At 39.5% G+C, this 20,160-nt stretch overlaps 1 protein-coding gene across 1 annotated transcript; it reads right to left on the bottom strand.

The window, feature by feature from the left end:
- Nucleotides 1-628: 628 nt before the first annotated feature.
- FEM1C (fem-1 homolog C) lies at nucleotides 629-18,304 on the bottom strand. Its single transcript, XM_084225984.1, has 3 exons — nucleotides 18,162-18,304; nucleotides 16,894-17,621; nucleotides 629-6,760 (listed from the first exon to the last, which is right to left on the bottom strand). The coding sequence occupies exons 2-3, from the start codon at nucleotides 17,435-17,437 to the stop codon at nucleotides 5,451-5,453; spliced, it is 1,854 nt and encodes a 617-aa protein (XP_084082110.1). The 5' UTR covers nucleotides 17,438-17,621; nucleotides 18,162-18,304; the 3' UTR covers nucleotides 629-5,450.
- Between the last annotated feature and the right edge of the window lie 1,856 nt (nucleotides 18,305-20,160).

Genomic DNA, 20,160 nt, shown 5'->3' with positions numbered 1-20,160 from the left:
CTTTTTTGATTCTATTGTTACTGATTGGCCCTAATCTAAAGTTCCAGCTCTCTGAAATGTACACTTCCTTACAGGATAGGATTGTGACTACTGTGCCTAACTATAAAGGTATTTTGAAATTACATCTTCAAATCTCCAGCTGCCTCTAATAAGGATCTTCTGCTTCTCTCACCCTTGAGATGTTCTATTCCTCTATTTTTCAATTTGCTAATGCAATATGGAAGATCCTTCAAAAGCTTGAGGAAGAAAATGAATTTGTCCAGCTTTCTTGAAAACTGTCTGCTGCTTACTTCTTACAAGGCATTGCTATCCACTTTTTAGTTAGAAACTGGAAGTACTGTTTCCCCGGTTAACTGCTTTTTCCAGAAAGTGGGAAAATAATTTCTCCTGTATCATTCAGTTTAAGCCTTTTCTTTACTACTACCCACCACTGAAATTTAAAGGCTTTACCAGACCACAATTTCACAGAAAGAAAGAGCATGAAATATGACTTCTTGCTCAAGGCACAATTCTTAATGACAGAAAGGTTGAAGCTGCAGCATTCACATTTAGCTACTCAACAAGAAAAGCAGTTTACCAACCAGTACTGCAATACCCTAGAGAAAACACATATATACACTCGGACAGGTGTTCTCCAAAACATATTTTTAATGTAATCTGCATTTGGAGCCTAAAGAGAGTAGGAGCAGAGAAATATGCTTATTATTCCTTTTTTACATTACTGTTAAAGCTAAATTACTTCACGTAAAAAAGAAAACTGCAGTATTTCCATACACGGAGCTAGCCCTGCATAGGAAGTCTTTGCAATAGAATGGAACACAAATACAACATTATTTAAAACCATACCAACAAGAGCTTTTCACTCTACCCTCACTGAGGGCTCAGCAGTTACTTTTACACTCAAAAGCAAGAAATATGAGCAGTCTAGTATGTCTCTCATCAAAATTACCAAAATTACTTTGAAGCGTTTAATACCAGTTGGCATCATTTTAGTCACAGAAGGTAAAATTAGTGTTTAGTCTACTTTTTCATGCTTCTCAACATTTTAGAGTATAACAGTCATTCCACTCTATATTTCAAAGCTATTTCAAGAGCAGCCATATCTCGCCACGGTCACCTTGCAGCTGATACAAAACTGAGGCAAGGCACACTTCTCCTCAAAAGGTTTTTATCTAATTACAAATCCTCCTTTAAGGATTCTGCTATAGCACTGCATTACTTTCTTTAGTGTTTGTAAAAATAGAAAGAGGTTAATTTTAACCAGTTGCAAAACAGTTGTTAAAAGACAGCTCTTTGCGGACTTACAAACAACACAAGACTACTTCCTATCCAGGGAGTGTTGTGAAGTATATATGGAAAAATAACCACAATGTTGCCTTGCATTTCAGAAAATGTCTTTACACTGCATCTAACAAACAGAACAGAGACACTGCAGACAGCTGGAATCTTGTCACCAGCCTAAGTGATACAAAAATAGGAACATAATTTTAGATTTTTTAAATGAGAATATTTTTCATCTTCCTTGTTAAAGATGAAACCCACAACTATCGGAGGAAAAGCTGTTTATGCATGTATCCCTTTCCCCAAAAAATGCAACTTAGAGGTCTCAACAAGCAAGGAGGTATCAGTTCCTTGGTCTCTAGGAGAGTGATTCCTGTAAGCTGTTTAATCAATTTAAAACTTGTTTCATCCCTGCAGGGCATATAATTATTTCTGCAGTGTTCTCAGCATTTTTCTGTGTCAGTAGCTCAGAAGCAGTGTGTTTCATCAGAAAAAAAGGCCAAATAGGGAGAAAAATGGTAAAAGAATGAGTTAAAAATATTACAAAATTAAAGTTAAGATAAATAAAACAGAGTAGTGTAAACACATAGGTCTAAATGCAAAGTGGCCAAAAATGCATGAACTCATCTGCCAGGTCACCTAAGTCTAAGTAATCTGGCAAAATAAGCTCTCTTCAGCAGAGAGCTTCATCACCATGAAAAATTAAATTCAGCATGGAGGTGATAAATCCTTCGGACTGATGCACATCAGTAGATATTTACACAGAAATTCGTGCAATAAATCAGCATGTACTAATAGCCTGGTTTGTTTCTAAAGAACAGCTAAAACAGTAAGCCTTTCTTGTAGCAATATTCACTAGATTGACACAGAACTAATAGTGATATGCTTTCACTTTTGGGAATGCTTTCCATTTAAAAAAATGCTAACAATTAAAAAATTTTACATTATATTTCTGGACTAATAATCATAAATCATAGAATGACTTGGGTTGGAAGGGACCTTAAAGATCACCTAGTTCCAACCTCTCTGCCATACGCAGAGACACCTTCCACTGGACCAGAGCCCCATCCAGTCTTGCCTTGAACACTTCCAGTAATGGGGCATCCACAACTCCTCTGGACAACCTTCGCCAGTACCTCACCATGTTCATAGTAAACAATTTCTTCCTTATATCTAAGCTAAATCTCACCCTTTTCAGTTTAAAGCCATTCCCCCTCATCCCTTCACCCCACGATTTTACAGCCTCCTTTAGGTACTGGAAAGTCCTATAGAAGATCTCCCTGTAGCCTTCTCTTCCTCAGGCTGAACAACCAACCAACTGATTTTAAACAGGGTAATTGTCAGTTATAAAGACAGAAATTTAAACTAAAACCACCAAAGAGCAGGACACATTCCAAAGTAAAAAACTCTAAAAATCCTTTACTCTGAGACCGATACAAAAATAATTATTTTTATGACTTAATGTATAATTTTAGCATGGTATCATTTGCTGATTATCCCCACTTACAGAGCAGCAGAAGAGCATTAAAATGTATAAATTCAAAAACCAAACTACACATCCTCACAAATGAAAAGCTGAGTGGCATGTGTCCTAAGCATTACAAATCACAGCAATTCAGTCAATTGACTAGAGTTTAGTCTTGTGTGATGCTAGAAAAACCTGCATCCTGGCCTGTATCAGCAATAGTGTGGCCAGTAGGATCAGGGCAGTGATTGTCCCCTGTACCAGTGAAGCCATGCCTCAAGTGCTGTGTTCAGTTCTGGGTCCCTCACTACATCAGATATCGAGGTGCCAGAGCATGTCCAGGGATGGGCACTGGAGCTGGGGAAGGGTTTGGATCACAAGTCTGATGAGGAGCAGCTGAGGGAGCTGGGGTTGTTCAGCCTGGAGAAAAGGAGGTTCAGTGGAGAACTTACAACTGTCTACAATTACTCCACAAGGCAGGGGTCGGCCTCTTCTCCCAAGTAACAAGCGATACAAGGAGAAATGGCCTCAAGCTGAATTAGGGGAGATACAGACTGGATACTAGGAAAAACTCCTTAATGGAAAGAGTGATTAACCAATGAAACAGGCTGCCCAAAGGAAGCAGTTGAGTCACCATGGCTGGAGGTATTTGAAACACATGTAGATGTGGCACTTAAGGACATGGTTTAGTGCTGGACTTGGCAGTGCTGGGTTAAGGGTTGGACTCAATGATCTTAAGGATCTTTTCCAACCTAAATGATTCTATGATTCTTGTAATAGTATACAACATAGACACGGCAAAGGACAAACCAGAGAAAATTGCTTCAAAACAGCAAGTCTGGTAGTGACAATACACAAACAGCACTGCTTTTAACATATCTTTGCTTAAAAAACATCCCCATAATTTTTGCAAAAAATGGCTAAGCTAGTAGGCACCTGTACACTGCCATACACTGGCAGGAATGCCAAAACAGAACAAAAACAAGGAAGGGCTATTCTTATGTGCTCCCAAGACATGGTCTTCCTCAAGTTCAACCACAAATAACAAAAGTGTTCTAACATCAACTTAAAAATTAAAGTATTACAAAGAGCCCTCCTAACCTAACCAATTTGGATTCTAAATATCTCTTATCTCTGACAAAGGCATAAAACCAGTTGTTGGATTTCTGGAGCAAGAACTCCATAGGTACACTTACTGCCCACAACTGAGATGAAACATTAAGCCGAAAGTACCCAAAATGCTAGACAACTAAATTTCCAAGTAAACTGTATCCTATCCAACAGAAATTAATTTCACTTTAAGACATTTTTAGGGCTAATGTGCCATAATAAATCCTACTATTAATCAACAGTAAAGTGCTGAATAATATTAATTACCTGAATCGCACTCACATTTATGATCTTCATTTATAGACTTCTTATCAAGTCAAAAGAGCCCTTTCTGTTGCAAAAGCTAAGCTGTTGTGCAAATATTATAAAAAATAGGTACTTTAATAGGAGCTATATACACAACAGAACTTCTGCTTTTGTTAAGTATAACTGACATAGTAGAGATGAAAAATCCATGCAAGTATTTATAAAGATAATTAAAACGAAGAAAAAAAGGACACTGCTATAGAACTTTCAATACCCTGGCAGACAGCCACTTACTATACTATATGATGTCTAGATCTGGACTGATAAACATCATGCCATCAACATGCTTTAGTTTTCTTTTGTAAGCTAAAGCTGATTTGCAGATTTTAAAGCAGAGCATATATTTGATCTATTTCCCGTAGACGTGTATCTTTAAGTTTGAGGTTAAACTTTGAGCAAACTTCACATCTAGTCACATAACCAGCACAAGCAAGACAATGCAGAGGGGAAGGTGCCAGTTGTACATCATGAGGACTCTTCCCCCAGCTGCACGATGCAACAGAACAATTTTCAGATTTAAAGTTCAAGTGGACTACAATCAGAAAAAGCAAGATTTTCTTCTCCCCAGTTTAGGAAAAAATTCCAGAGGATCAAAATGAAAGCAACCTCAGTTACAGCAGTCAAAAAAGTCAAACCCAAGTTTGGAGAGCTGATAAATAACTCCAAAATTCATCATGCTATGAAGACAGCATTCTCAAGAGAGCTCTGAACAAACTGCAAAACAAGATTGGCATTTAAGTTGAAATTGGCCAAGTGCTGCATAGAAATATGCTCACACACAACAGTCATGTTTAAGCCAGTGCATAGAGAAGATAAAAGCACTTATGGTAGTTGCAAATGTTAACAAGTCCATACAACTTGCACAGTTTAGCAATGAGTCCATAGAAAAAGAAGAGAGTAGGAGTAGAAACGCACAAGCAAAACCAAAAAAAGATGACCTTCCAACTGTATAAAATCCACATAACAGTTATAGTAAAAAGACATCAGTGGAAAATACTCAACTCAGTCCCAAACACCCAACAGGCAAATAAGACCAGAAAAGACAAGCCTTTGGCAGACAATTTAAAGTCTAAATATGGCATTACATTTCTAAATAATCCACAAAATATATTATATGGCATATTCATATTAAATACTGGGTAACCAACTCTGCAGATCTGATGCTAACAACACTAGGCAATGAGAGCAAAATGGAGCAAGCTAAGGGAACGCTGGTGTATCACAACAATGCTCAAGGAAAATATCACCATGTCGTGCTACAAAAACAGTACTCTGGAACGCCACACTATCATCTATGGAGCAAAACGAAGTTCTCTAGTTTTTCAGGGATATGCCCTGCATAGGATATGTTATGATTCACTATTACACGAGCAGCAAGACACTGCAAAGTAGTATGATTTATGGGCTGGATTAAATTCTTTGCTATTTCCTTCTCATCCAGCAAATCACTAGCTGTTTGTTTACATGAGTTTGTGGCATCGAAATGTGAACCTGACTTGATAAGAAGATTCATGATGTCTGGATGGTTGTTCAGCGCAGCAATGTGTAATGGACTGTTGTTATCAGAGTCTCTGACATTTACATCAGCACCACATTCCACCAGGATAGCAGTAACTTGTAGAGAGGGGAATTTACAAACTGGGTAGCGACCGACACATGTAGTATTATTGTCAACAGCAAGGTGAAGTGGACTGAAGTTATTCTTTCCTCTAGGCTGAAGTTTAAGAAACTTGTAAATAGTTTGTTTCTTAAAATGTTCCTGTTCTGAGCTGCAAGGTACTTTCTCCAACAAGCAAATTAAATGCAAAATGATGGAAAGAGCTTTGTTCAGCTGTACTGGATCAGGAAGACACTGGGTTTGTTTCATGGCCCGTTCTATTTCAAGAACACTTTTGCACAGTATACCCATCAGATCATCAAAAGTGACAGTAGTGCCTAGCAGGCCTTTTGCCCTATCCTGAAGCATGAAGGAGAAAAGTTCAGCAAATGATAGCAAACTGCTGGCTGTCATAGGGCTTAAAGGATCAAGATTGCTCTGCTGCATGTCCAAAGCATACTTCCATAAATTGATGCAACGCTTGAAGTTTCCAGAGTCTGCATACACAGCACCTCTGTATCTAATATAGTAGGATGTGTCTGGGTGTGAAGGGCCAAGAATACGTTCTCTAATTAATAATGCTTGCATTCTCATTTCATCTGGGTCTGCAATAAGATTTTCTAGCTCTTCTGAGCTGTTTACCTCTTTAGCATAATCATAAGCCATAATTAGTGTTTGTGGCACAGGTTTGCTGAGGATGTTAGTCCTATCACTGTATCTCATTTCCATAGCTCTTTTCCAGTATTTCAAAGCACCAAGCAGATCTCTCTTTTTGTCCACAAATGTTGCTCCTAGAAGTTCCAGGGCATTTATGCGCTCAGCCTTACTAGTCTGTACATGCTGGGTCAGAAAGTCCACTATATTTGTGTGGCCTGTCACACTGGCTGAGAGGAGGGGAGTCATTCCATAACCGTCTTTTTCCATTTTAGCACAATACTTGAGAAGCATCTTCATGATCTCCAAACTTCCAGATTCTGCACAGTCATGTAGTGCTGTATTTCCTGCAAGAGAACAAACACAATTACACAAATCATATCAAATTACAGCCCAAATCTCACCCTGTTAATAGTTTAAAAAATAAAAAGTCAAAAACCTCCAAATATTAATGGTTTTAAAATAGCTTTTTCCCCCCAATTTATGTACTATGAAAGCAAGGCTACCAGGCATTATAAAAATCAAAATGTTTGATATTTTTATCTGAAAAAATTAAACAGGTTTAAGAAAAAAACCCAAACCAGAATTAAAATGGAATTCTTCACTACATAAAAGCAAAGGAGTCAGCAATTCCATTGTATCAAAAGTCAAGCAATAGGACAGGAAACCAGTCTGACTGGACAGAGAACTCCTCACGCAGCTCAGGAGGAAGAAGAAATTATATGCTGTCTGAAAACAAATTTAGGCTTTGCAGGAATTTGACAGAGATGGGGTTCGTATATGCAGGGGACAAGATGCAAAAGGCCAAAGCTCAATTAGAGTTGAAACTGACCAGCATTGTGTCAGACAACAAGAAGGGTTTTAAAGCACACTAGTAGCAAGAGGAAGTCTAAAGAAAATACAATACTGATACTTACTGAAGATGGTCATCTGACTATTAAGGGTAAAGAAGTGTGGAGACACTCAATGCTTGCTTTTGCCTCAGTCTTTAATAATACAGATAAACTGCAATCTGCCCTGGATTTACAGGTGACTTCAGGAATAGTGACTTCCCATTTATTTAGACACTTCTCAGGGACTAGCTGTAGCAGTTCACAAGTCCATGGGATCTGATGGATTTACCTGAGCACTGAAGTAGCTGATGTTTGTTACAGCACTACTCCTCCCCACCAGCTACCAAATGTCTTGGGAGTCTGGGAATAGAAGCTAACCAATGTTATTTCACTTTATAAGAAAGGATAGAGGGATTACCCAGGAACCTACAGACCTGTTAGTCTCACCTCAACACTCAGAAAAATTATGGGGAAGATTATACTGAATGCTGCTGTGAGGCGTTTAAAGGACAATGCAATCATTAGGTACTATCAACTTGGGCTGACAAGGAAAAAGGCCTGGTTTAACTAATTTGATACGCTTCTAGAATAAGGTCATCCATCAGATGAAGGAAAGATAGTGGATGTGGGATTTTTGCCTTTTAGTGAGTTTTGCCTTTTTTGGCTTTTACATTGTCCCCACAACATCCTTCTAGACAAGTTATCCAAGTGTGGGATGAGTAGGGTCATGGTGCACTGGGTGTAGAACTGTCTGAAGTCAAAAAGCTCAAGAGATTGCAGTGAATGGGGCTATCAAATTTAGCTGACATATTCATCAAATTCATACAAAACATGAGTAAAGCGTTATTTTCTAAAGTTTATGACTCAGGTTTTTGCTATTATACCAGAGGTACGAACATACTTTGTCCCCTGAATCATATTTTAAGAGCAAAATTCAAACATTTTAAGGAAAAAAAACATTAAAAAATACTAGATTGCTTCATTTATTGACAGTGAACTTAACTTTCAAAATTGTCTTTTCCTGAAACACTTCTGAATAGCGGCCAGTGATTTTACAACCATTTACTAACAGGTAAACTGAAGAAGACATTCCAACACAAAGTGGCACATGAAACTACCTGTTAGACCAAGATTCATAAAGTTAAATCCAGTTCATAAAAAGGGAAGTGATTTCCCACCTTTCTAATACCTTAGGCAATTTTTAGCATTTATAGCACTAAGCAAGTTATAGATCTGGCCACACTACAATCTCTACTTAGACTTACAAAATTTTCAATGGCAGGAGCAGAGACTAAAGCAAATTTAGGCGGATTGAAAGCTTGTGAATTTGACATACATAGCTTATCAACTACAATTCTCTCTGTCTTTGGAAAAATGCCAATATGCCATCTGAGAAAGGACAAGACCTTGACATTCCTAAGAGTGGAAGATGTCAAATGCGGACCTATGTACAAACTTGCCAATACACATACATTACTTTTTGCTATGCTGCTGAAAGTCTAGTTAAAATGAAACTACAGCAGTTAATTCAGAGCTAAAGAAGGGCTGGTCCCTCCGTCCATCCTCAGTTCTCTATTTATTGATAAAAGCAAAACCAGATGCACATGGGCATTGGCTGAGCCAGCAGTTAACACAGCTATTTCAGGGTGCACTCAACTCCATACACTATCCTTCATGGCAGAGGTCTGCAACTGGCAGCTGTTTCTACCTTCAAATAAGTATTTTTAATATATTTTAAAAATAGTAACATAAAAGCATATTACAAACAAATAAGCCAAAGTATATCAGCAACATCTAAGTTGTTACTATTGTTTCACAACTATTAATATATATTTTGCTACTTTTGACAACCACAACAGTGCCTGCTATGCATATTACCCACAGATGCAGATCCATCACCACGTAATGCTGCTTTTGACACTACTTAATTCATCAACAGGCATACACACTGTGACTGAAAAAAATCCACACAAATAAGCTTGGCCATTGTCCATGTAAACTAAATGCAGCAGTCTGTATGCCACTAATTTACAATGCAGCTATGTAGAACATGAGGAAATATGCTTAAGACTCCAAGGAATTTCACTGCTCTTTCCAATTGGATGCTCTAAATTTAAAACAATTTAGGGTTTTTTGTTGGTATTACAATTACTGATTTCAGTTAACAGCTTATCAGAAGTAATTTTCTAGTTGTTTATACTGCAGTAACCCTTAGAATGAAAATAACCACAGCTTAAATTATGCCATGTATAAACTAATAATGTGAGGCCATCACCACTAATTTTTATGCAGTGGCTGCACCTCACTGAAGTTTGATTGGATAGTACAGATAGAGCAGTGGGAAGAATGCTTTGTAAGAAACACAAGTTTCCATAGAAAAGTGCCTACGAGTAAAAAGATAGTTGAGAGTTGCTAACTTAAAAAAAATCCCAGACATAAATCCCAGCCTTAAGAAATAACACTGACAGCCATCTATACCTAGCAAGTATCAATTGCTGTCTTAGAGGAAGAATTTGGAAAAAAAAGCATGAGAGCGGCCTTAATGTGTAAATCAAAAGCTATACATTATATATATATATACACACAAACTGACCATGAATTGAACAGTTCAAATAAACACAGCAAATCAACCACTATTCTGTGAATTAACTCATCCATTTCAAAACATTACACTGTCTACAGTGTCACTATAGTGACCAGATCATAAATAGTGTCTGAACACAATGCAGAAGTTAATTTTTGTAACATTATCTATTCAGTAACAAACTAAAAAACAATGTTATATCTATTGCTGTATTAAGAAGGAAAAAGGTTGAAAAAAAAAGCAAAAGTAGTTTGAAAGTCATTAATTGAAAGTAATTTTCAAAGAGACACATATAATGGGTCTCTTTGAAAAATTTATTGAAAAAATTAAAGTAATTTTTTGAAGATGGGAATCTTTAAAAAAAGTAGGTTTCATGTAATTTTTTAAATCAATTTTAAGTTGTAAAATAACCAGCAGGAATTTAATGACATACCAAAGATAGCTCTTGTTACCATAACATAAAAGGCTCCTCCTTGAAGAGACAAAAAACTGGACTGCAGATGATTCCGGTAGTCCTGATACTTCCCTGCTAAATATTAAGTATCACTATATTGTATTGCTAACAGTGCTTACAGACTGCTTCTAGCTGTATAAAACTTTACTATTCTTATTACCTTGCACCTTCCCCTTCAAAAATAGCAAAAAGAAACAGAATAACCCCAACTCCAGCCCTTCTAAATCTTGCAGATACAAGGTACAGAAAAAGGTATGGCTAGTTGGCATTGTATCTTCACACTTTACTCTTGTTAACAGAACTCCTTTAAAAGGAGTTATGAACATTTCAGAAACACTTCATGTATCACAAAACTAACTACCAAGTGTTTCCAAAAGCTTACTGGAATGGGGGTGGGTATTTAAATTCATAAGGAGGACAGGCCTTTCTATGTCAGAAGCAAGTAATTCCCAAAATAAACTGACAATTTGTGACAAGGGAATGGAAGAAAATGAAGCCATGACACAGAAAGTGATTTGATTTGATTTGCAACCAATTAAGTGCATCCACTTCCTAATACTTCCAAAATTCTTTATCAAATTTCCACACTGTAAAACTTACATTAAAACTTAACACCAATCTGAATTTCTAAGATCATCAAAAACAAAAGAAATAAAAGTATTTAATCTAAATGTCTGACCAGCGTGTACATTAGCCACCTGTATATATTTTTGCAACCTTACAAATGAATTGATCACTTTTATAAAGTGAAAATTTTCATGTAACATGCATTTCATTTTCTACCACAGCGCTTGAGGTAATTCAGTCTTCCAAGAGTCTCTTCTGATCTAAAAGAAAAGTATTGCCAGATAGATACAAACATGGACAGTGCATAAGAAAACTGTTATACATCCTAACATTTAGTGTGCATAGTGAATATAAACTAAATGTCTTTCCTTCAAGAAACTAACTAAAAAATGCAATGAACTGCTAATCTCAACTTTTTAATCTAATTTCCTTATGACGTAAGGGAATAATTGCTGTCTTGCTCACTGAAACACTTCAAGAGAACTTGTATTATGAAGATTATTAATTATTACATAAATAACAAGATACTGTGAATGATTTAATTTAAACAAAAACTTTTTAGTTAGAATTAAACTTAAATTGTATCTTTATCTTCCTTATTTAACTTCGACATTCCCCCTGAAGTTCTGTTTCCACACAAAGTCACAAACAAAATATCTACAAGTTTCAAAGCCCTCTACCATATAACACCTACCAAAAAAGGGAAAAAAGAAACACTCCTTCCCCCCCCCCAAAAAAAACACAGCACACTTTTAGAGCAAGTGTTTGTTCACAGGGAGAATTAAAAAAAATAACCAAAAAAGCAACAACAACAAGCGGAAATAAAGCCCAAGGACTCTTGTTTTGGGATTTTTTTATCCCCTCCCCGTTCCCTCAGTAATTCCATCAAGCTTGGTGAGCAGAGAAGACAAACACCCTCAGAAGAAAACAAACCTGTCAAGACTCCTTAATGTTTACAGCAGAAGAAAATTAATTATTTTTAACACATACTAGACCACACTTGTCATAAAGGAAATAGCATGATTCTCCATAATTCCCCTACTTCTGCGTCTGCTATATCTATAGAAGATTTTTTCCCTTAACAGCAGGTTTGAGTGTCACACCTTCCAGTACGCCTTACTAACAACAATACTGAAATAGGACTAGCCCTTGATACAATACCCAAAGAGACAGAAGTTTGTATGCTTCTATACTTCCCAAAATGAGGAAACAAAGTCCAAAGTCAACAAGCTTTGTTTACCATACTATTTTACAAAAATATCAAATATTGTGCTAGTGGAATTGAAGAATCACAGTATTCTTTTTTTTTAATGCAATCAAACACTCCTGTGCATATCTCAAGCAACAACTAAGAGAATGCCTAGTAAACAAAATTCTGATTTTCTAATACTCTGGAGGAGAAAAAACAGTCTTTAGGCTAGCTGAAGAGTCTGTTAACTACAGAAGGCAGGCAGAGCTGGTGAAAACCACTAACAAAACCACAGAAAGCACTTTGAAAAGAGAGACCACATACCAGGCCACTGAGGAATGGGAAGACTTATCAGCTATGTTCAGGTAAATACCTGCCTATCAAGCATGTATTTTGAAAAAAGGTTACAATTCCTGCATTTGGCCCATCCTGGCTACCAGCACAAGCATATTTTATCCACAATCTAATTCACTAATTGCTGCAATAATGGATTTTTTTTCCTTCCTTTCTGCAAATCTGGCAGAGGAGAATAAAGTATAACACAAACAATCAAAATGTGCAGTGCAAATTTTCAAAATGCAAGATCTTAATTGTCCTGTCGGGAATTGAAGCAGAAGTATAAGGTCTCTTTACAATCAATCTGAATGAAAAATATTTCTATTGGGAATGTACATGAAATATTGCACCTTAAATAAAAAAAACCAAACAGAGACAGCCTCAAAGAGCCCAAATCTGAAATCTGGGGCCTTTAAAATGAGTGACACTTGTATTAAGAGAACAAACATTTCCCTGCCTACACATCACCAAATGAACACTGTGCACATCAGTGAAACACTGTCTTTGAGATTGCAGTGGTCTGTCCTGAAGCTAATAGTAAGGTACCACCACTCTAATAACCAATCACTGGCAGGGTTCATAATGCAGCAGAACAGAAAACAGCATGCAGCTGACACAGAACATGCTCCTCATCTGGCACAGAGACAAAACTGTGCTTCATTTGAGGTAGTAGTTCTAGGATTCCACCTTCTGAAAAAAATTGTGTTTCCGCTACTCTAACATTATCCACACTCTTCCGACTTTTAGGAACAGCATAAAAACTTGCCATCTGAGATATCATTAACTACAACTGTAACTCATTAAATGTTACTTTTAATTTGCAGCTTCTTAAACGAGGAGGAGTTACACTGGTTTCAGCTGGGGTAGAGTTAATTTTCTTCACAGTAGGTGGTATGGGGCTGTGTTTTGGATTTGTGTGGAACACAGTGTCGATAATAGAGAGATGTTTTTGTTATTGCTTTCTGCTGTTTGTACGTCCATGCTGGTGAGGAAGCTGGGAGTGCATGGGAGGTAGGGAGAAGACACAGCTGGAACACCTGCCCCCAGCTGACCAAAGGAATTTCCAGACCATGTGCCATCATGCTCAGTACATAAAACTGAGGGGAAGAAAGAGAAAAGGTGGACCATTGGGAGTGATGACGTTTGTCTTCTCAGGTAAGTGTCACACATGATGGGGCCCGGCTCTTGTGGAGATGGCTGAACACCTGCCTACCCATGGGAAGTGGTGAACTAATTCCTCATTTTGCTTTGCTTGTGTACACTGCTTTTGTTTTCCCTATTTAACTGTCTATTTCTCAAGCCACGAGTATTCTGTTCCTGGTCTCACTGGCAGGGAAGTGAGCAAGTGGCTGCCTGGGGCTTGGCTGCTGGCTGCCATTAAACCAGGACAGGAGAACACAGGTGAAAGCTATGGATCAGAGACAGTGTAAATTAATTCACTTTGTGAATTGCTTAGGCTGCTTCCTATCTACAGATATCTTTGCTGTTTTCCACAATTACAAAATAATAAAACCCATCCACCCTTCTTACCCCACCTATCAGCTTGTCCCCATCACTTACACTGTTGATGCAAACTAAAATACTTTTTTAATATCCTTTGTTTACAGTTCTGTGGCATAAAGCCTACATAGAAGTTCAGGGAAACTATGAGAAAGTTCAGATCTGCAAAACAGTAGAAACAAATACCATCAAAAGCTAGTACTTTAAATTCAGAACCATTGGTCATCTTTCACAGTTGAGGCCTCATCTACCCAAACATCCTTCTTCAGCACCATCTACCAGGCAACACTGCAAGACCTACACTTCATCTCATTCACCTCAATGCAGCATCTTACCTGACACACTCTGAAATCTTTATGAACATCTTAATTTCCTGGCTGTACTTCCATACTTTCGTAACTTTTTCAAGAACCTCTTAACTCTGAATTTCCATGGTCCAAAACACAGCTATGGGATTCTGCATTTCAGAAGCAAGATTTCACCACAGGTTTTCACCTACTCTTTCATACATTTAGATGCATGTGAATGTACCTATTTTTTCCTATCAAAGTATTCAGATATTTCCCTGGAACTCTCAACACTTTGAAACATTTTCATATCTATACTTTCAAGAAGTTTAATATGTGTATTAAGTTATATTTTGCAAGATGAAAATCCAGTGGAAAACCACAAGACGTAGGTCAAGTAACTCTGCCCACCCCGCACCACACAAGTTCTGACAGTAATATCTGAAAAAAGATCTACAGAAATCTCCCACAACAGCAACTCTACTGAAGTTACACAGTTCTGCTTTTATAAGGAGCATTGCAATTTTAAATGCAACATTTTTTTTTTAACATCTTTCAGGGAAGAATAGGCTTCTCTATACAAGGCCCAGGAAGGGCCTGTCTAAATAGAACTCACATACAAGGGCAGCAACTCTTACTACTCAGGATCAGAACATTCAGATGCTCTGTTATCTTCCTGCTACAAGCACAGGACACAATGTCAGCTATCGCAGGGAGGAGTAGAAACTGAAAGTAATACACGAGATTCTTTGAGGGAAGGGTGACAATGTAGAATTAAGACTGTTTGACTAATTTTAAAATCAATAGCATTTCTGCAAAACAAAACTGAGGAGGTTACCTGCTGAATTTCAGCCACTGTTACACTACTTATGGCTACCAGTTTTCCTTAGTTCTTCTGCCTTTCCACAGATGACTTTCAGGGTTTATAGTACTTTCTTTCTCTCTTGCTTTACCTCACCACTGCTTATTCAGTAACTTCAGAGATAAGACTTCGTAAAGATACCAAAAAGTACACTCCTGTCCTACCAGAGGTGATTTCCACACATTACCAACAGATACCTATTACGTACACACATCCAATGGTACACATGACAGTTACAAGTATAAAAAGAGTTTTAATGAGCTGAACCATATCCAATCCAACTTTTTAAATTAAGTACCTTTGCTTGTATGCCTAGGTGCAAGTCACACAGAAACTAAAGGAAGTAGAAAGGAATTAAGATAATTGACAGCACTGAGAAAATCTTCAGTCATTTAAACAAAGACAAATAATGTTAATTCATTAATAAAGTGAATAAGAAGGATGAGTAAGGTAAAGCCTACTCCACCAACACAAAATGAAGAGAAAAAAAAGAGCTGCAGAATTACATATTTTTTCCTATTAAATCAAATATTTAAGAGCATTGCTTGGTTCACACCTATCATATAAAGGGATAGGTTTAAAACTAAACCCCAAGTTTTCAGTTGCTTACACACTTTATATTTAGCTTGCTATTCCCAGAATGTTATTTAGAAAAATGACATTTTTATCCTACCACAAGTCCATGATGATTCATGAGCAACCTCAAACCCTTACAAAGGAAGATTTATTTTGCTCTGCCCACCTCCATGACAAATCTGTAGTTTAGCTTTCTTTACGCTAAACCCACATATTTGCATGATTTGCTGAGAAAAGGCATATTTAACCAAGCAACTTTTCAAAAGACTACTCACATTTGGTATTTACCAGTATCATACAATAATCTAGACACAAAGGATATTTTAACACCAATAACTGAAAGGTACACTATACAGTTACAAATGTAATTAGCCTAAAAAAGGCAGCAGAAGTATTATGCTACAAAAAGAACTTCTAGCAGATTAGTTTATAAATATACATATATACTGATAAATATTAAAAAACCCCAAACTGCTGAAACATAATCCTGGCTCAGTGAGATAAAAAATTAGCTGCAAATTGAAGTAGCTGGTGTGCTTTCCAGGCTTATATCACAACTAAATACAAGAAAATTTATATGTTCAACTAATTATGATCACAGGAAAAAAGCCAGAAATCTTTACTTTGTGTGGTAACACCAGAGCAATTGTAAACAGAGGCAAAAGGGTTTGATATCTGAGAGCCACTGGAAGTCCTTCTGTTGAGATCACAGTCACCTCCATCTTCATTTCTTTGATCCTAATACATATTTTTGTTTACTAACACTGAATAAAGTACAAAATTACTCAGTAACTTGGAGAGAGAAGAGAAAAGTGGTTTTTAATTTTCCAATGCAGAAAGTAATCTTTCTCCTTTATGTGTATTTCCTTAGACCAGCCTTACTGGCACAGATCAGTTTTATGCACAGCATACTTGATTTGTTAAGAATTACTATGAAAACGAAGAACACATGCTCATGGTTTTGAGTATGATGCTAGACCAGCCTACTACAAAGAGTGGTTCTCAGCAAGTTTACTAGCTTTTAACGCATGCATAAATGTGACACTTCATATGACTAAGTCTTTTAAGAATTAGGGATTTAATATTAAAATGTATCAATTTAAACAAAGATTTTATAACCCACATTAAAAACCAGTAAATTAAAAAGAAAAAGTAAAAACATAGCTATGAATGCTTTACATGTTATGCTTTATGAGAACAGAAGAATTTTTTTTTTGATGTCAGGCTCTTTAAGAGGTAAATTAGTAAGTTTACCTCTATTTCCCACAATGAAAGTGAAAAAACTAACATACCTTTAACACTTTTTCTGTTCACATCAGCTCCTTTTTCAAGTAAATACTGAGCTATTTCTTTGTGGCCTTTGTAACATGAGATCATCAAGCACGTATGCCCGTGACGATTTGATACTTCCAGGTCTGCTTTGTGCTCCACAAGGTACTTGACTATTTCCAGGTGACCATCAAAACAGGCAGCTCTAAGAGGCGTTGAATTGGTCAGCGTTGTGTTGTTGACAGACGCGCCGTGATCCAACAGACACTGAACAACCTTCAAGTGGCCGGCGGCTGATGCTGCCCACAGCGGTGGAGCTCCCTCGATGGTCTCACCATCAAAATTCACCGAGCCACCAACCTCTATCGAGGCAGAGCAATGGTCCAACAAGTATTCCACCATGTCGAGGTGACCATAGCGGGCTGCCATCAGAAGTGGTGTGGCACCATTGGTTTTTTCTGACATCAGCTGGGCCACCTCTTCCCTTGTTTTGCTTGCCAGTAGCTTGGAAAGGAGCCGCAGCTTGCCATCACGAGCTGCGTTGAAGACTGCTGTCTTTAGATCCATTTAGCCTGTACCTCTCTGCTTCCTGATGGATACACACCGGAATTTTTCAGCAAAGAGTTTATTGGAAGTGCTTAGCCCAAACAGAATGTCCCCAGCTTCTTCTCAGATCAGTTTCATCCAGATAGGACAACATGGAGACTCCAAACAGGGTCCTGACGAAGCGCAGGCTGTGCTTATCACAAATCTGCAAAAGGAGAATTCTCGATGTTTTCACCTCCTACTTCGCAAACAAGCAACTGCATTGTATTTTCCCACAGCTACACCCAAACAAGTCGCTGTTGTGGCGCGCCGGGGTCCAGCTGCATTCCATGGGACTCTCCCGGGCCGCGCGGTGGCCCCTGAGGAAAGCTACGGGGAGGAGGAGGCTGATCCTACCAGCGCGTTATCCACACCAGACACAGAACGATCCTCTTCTCCCTCATGCCTCCGTCAACTGCACCCCCGACTAGTTTCGGGGCGTGTCCCGGGAACAGAGCCCCCGGCTCCCGCCAGAAGACCCGCAGACACGCACCTCAAGGCTGCCGGGCGGGGAAGGCGACAGCCGCATTTCGGCCAAGCCCCGGACCGCGGGGAGAGCCCGAGCCCTCCGCTCGCCTCACGACCGGACCCGCTGCGCCCAGAGCCAGGCGGCCCCATCCCCCTCCCTCCTTTCCCACACGACATCCAACCCCCGCGGCCGCCGTGCTCGGAGCCGGCCGGAAAGGCTTGCCAGGCTGCACGCTACCTTTCCGGTCCGGTCCGGTTCGGGCCGCCTCCCGCTGCCGCCGTCGCTGTCGCCGCCGCCGCCGCCCTCAAAGCGACGCGCCCGCCGCCGCTACCCGCGCTCCGTCCGGCGCCTCCATGACAGCCGGGCCCCGCCGCCAGGGCCGGCCCTGCGCAGGGGGCGGGGCGGCCCCGCCGCGTCCAATCAGAGGCACGCCCCGCACGCCCGGGGGCGGGACTACGGCGCCGCTCGAGGGCGCCGTGAGGGCAGGGCAGGCCGCTAGGGGGCGCCGGGAGGAGCGGCGCGGGGCCCGGGTGCGCGGAGGGCGCAAAGGTCCCACAGGATCCCGCAGGATCCCTCAGGATCCCACAGAGGTACTTCGGGAATACACCTCATAGACATGCCGTGGGCTTTTACGGACACATATGTGCTGTATACCGGCACTTCTGGGTCCCGTCCTGTGCTCCACAGCGCAAGGGAGGCAAGGAGCTGCGGGAGCGGGTCGGCAGAGACCACACCGATGATTTGGGATCAGGAGCATCTCTGATCCCAAGTTGTCGGTGCGAGGAGAGACTGCAGGAGCTGGGCTTGTGTAGTTCGGAGAAGATTGAGAGGGGTTCTCATTAATGCATACAAATATCTCAAAGTCGGGTGCCAAGAGGATGGTGCCAGATTCTTTTCAGTAATGCCCGGCAGTAGTACGAGGAGTAATAGCCATAAACTACAACACAAGAAATTCCACCTCAGCCTGAGTAAGAACTTTACACTGAGGGTGGCAGAGCACGGGAACAGGCTGCCCAGAGTCTCCTGTGGAGTCTCCTGCTCTGGAGACATTCAGAACCCACTTGGATGCATTCCTGTGTAACCTGCTGGAGATGACCTGCTTTGGTGGGGGTGTTGGACTGGATGGTCTCCGGAGATTGCTTCCGTAACTATTTTATGATTCTGTGATTCTGTACATCTATGCTTCACGAATTTTAAAAAATTGGATTAAAAGTCCAATTTTTGCAGCACAGAGGAGGATCTGGTTCTGGACAATGTTGTTGTCTGGTGCAAAATTGCTTTTCTCGACTGAGATTGCACATGGCTTCCTACGCGCTTAGGATGTGGCATTTATTGTGTTCCTATGATAATAGAGAGAAAACTCCTAAAAAGAATGTAAATTCTGTCACAATTGAATATGTTACCTAGAAGCCTCAGAAAGAAGCCACATGCAGAAAAAAATTCAGAGAAGGCTTGTAAGCACTTCAAAAAAAAAAGGTGTGGAGAGTGAAAACAGTTCCATTTGTAATTTTATGTACAAAAACAATGTATCATAGTCTGGGTGGCCCTTTGTACCTTTGCACCCAGTGCTGGCAATATGATGAATATGACGCACAGGCTGCGGGTTATTTTGTCTGCAAGACTCAGAAGAAAAAAGACCATAAGAAGCCGATGGGAAATTAGAGTAAAGCCATTAAAATTTTTAAGGAAGTGGTGGTATTGATTTGTGGAGATGCATTAAAAGACCTAACTGTGTGAAAATACTAAATTAAAAGGAAGTAGGAAAAAGAAGAAAAGAGAACATTTTCAAGAAATGTCAGTGGAATGGAGGATTTATTTGAAAAGAGTTGCCAGGTGTAGTCAACAGCAATTGGAAACAAAATGAGCAGATGAAAGGGCATACTTAGCATCAAAAATAATATCCTGGTAGGGAGGCTCTGCCAAGCCAGAAAAATAATTTGAAAGTTGTGGGAGCTAATTGATAGTCATGGTGGGCTGTGTAAATCATAGCACGTGTAAATAAGGTGTTAAAGGGAGCAGTTCTGTGCTGGAGGGAGATGATAACCAGACTGACCTTCCTCCTTCAGTCGATGGAGTTTCAGGGCAGGCAGTAAGCAGTGCAGTCAGCACTGATGGGCTCACAAACTACAGGGCAGTGGGTGCAGTCATGCATCTGTGGGTGTCAAACACAGCATGTTCTCACCCCCCTCCCAGCTCTGAATTAGGCCAAGGCCCTGGGACAGGGTCTAGGGGAGGA

Source organism: Fringilla coelebs (assembly GCF_963513975.1).
Source record: "Fringilla coelebs genome assembly, chromosome: Z".
Classification (NCBI taxonomy): Eukaryota; Metazoa; Chordata; class Aves; order Passeriformes; family Fringillidae; genus Fringilla; species Fringilla coelebs.
The sequence above is the reverse complement of the archived record's forward strand: the minus strand, read 5'-3'. Positions and strand labels throughout refer to the sequence as shown.

Coding starts and splice junctions, on each gene's coding strand:
- FEM1C (XM_084225984.1), bottom strand. CDS start 17,437: ATGGATCTAAAGACAGCAGTCTTCAACGCAGCTCGTGATGGCAAGCTG. Junction 6,761..16,893: donor GAACAGAAAAAGTGTTAAAG/GTATGTTAGTTT, acceptor GTTCTCTTGCAG/GAAATACAGCACTACATGAC.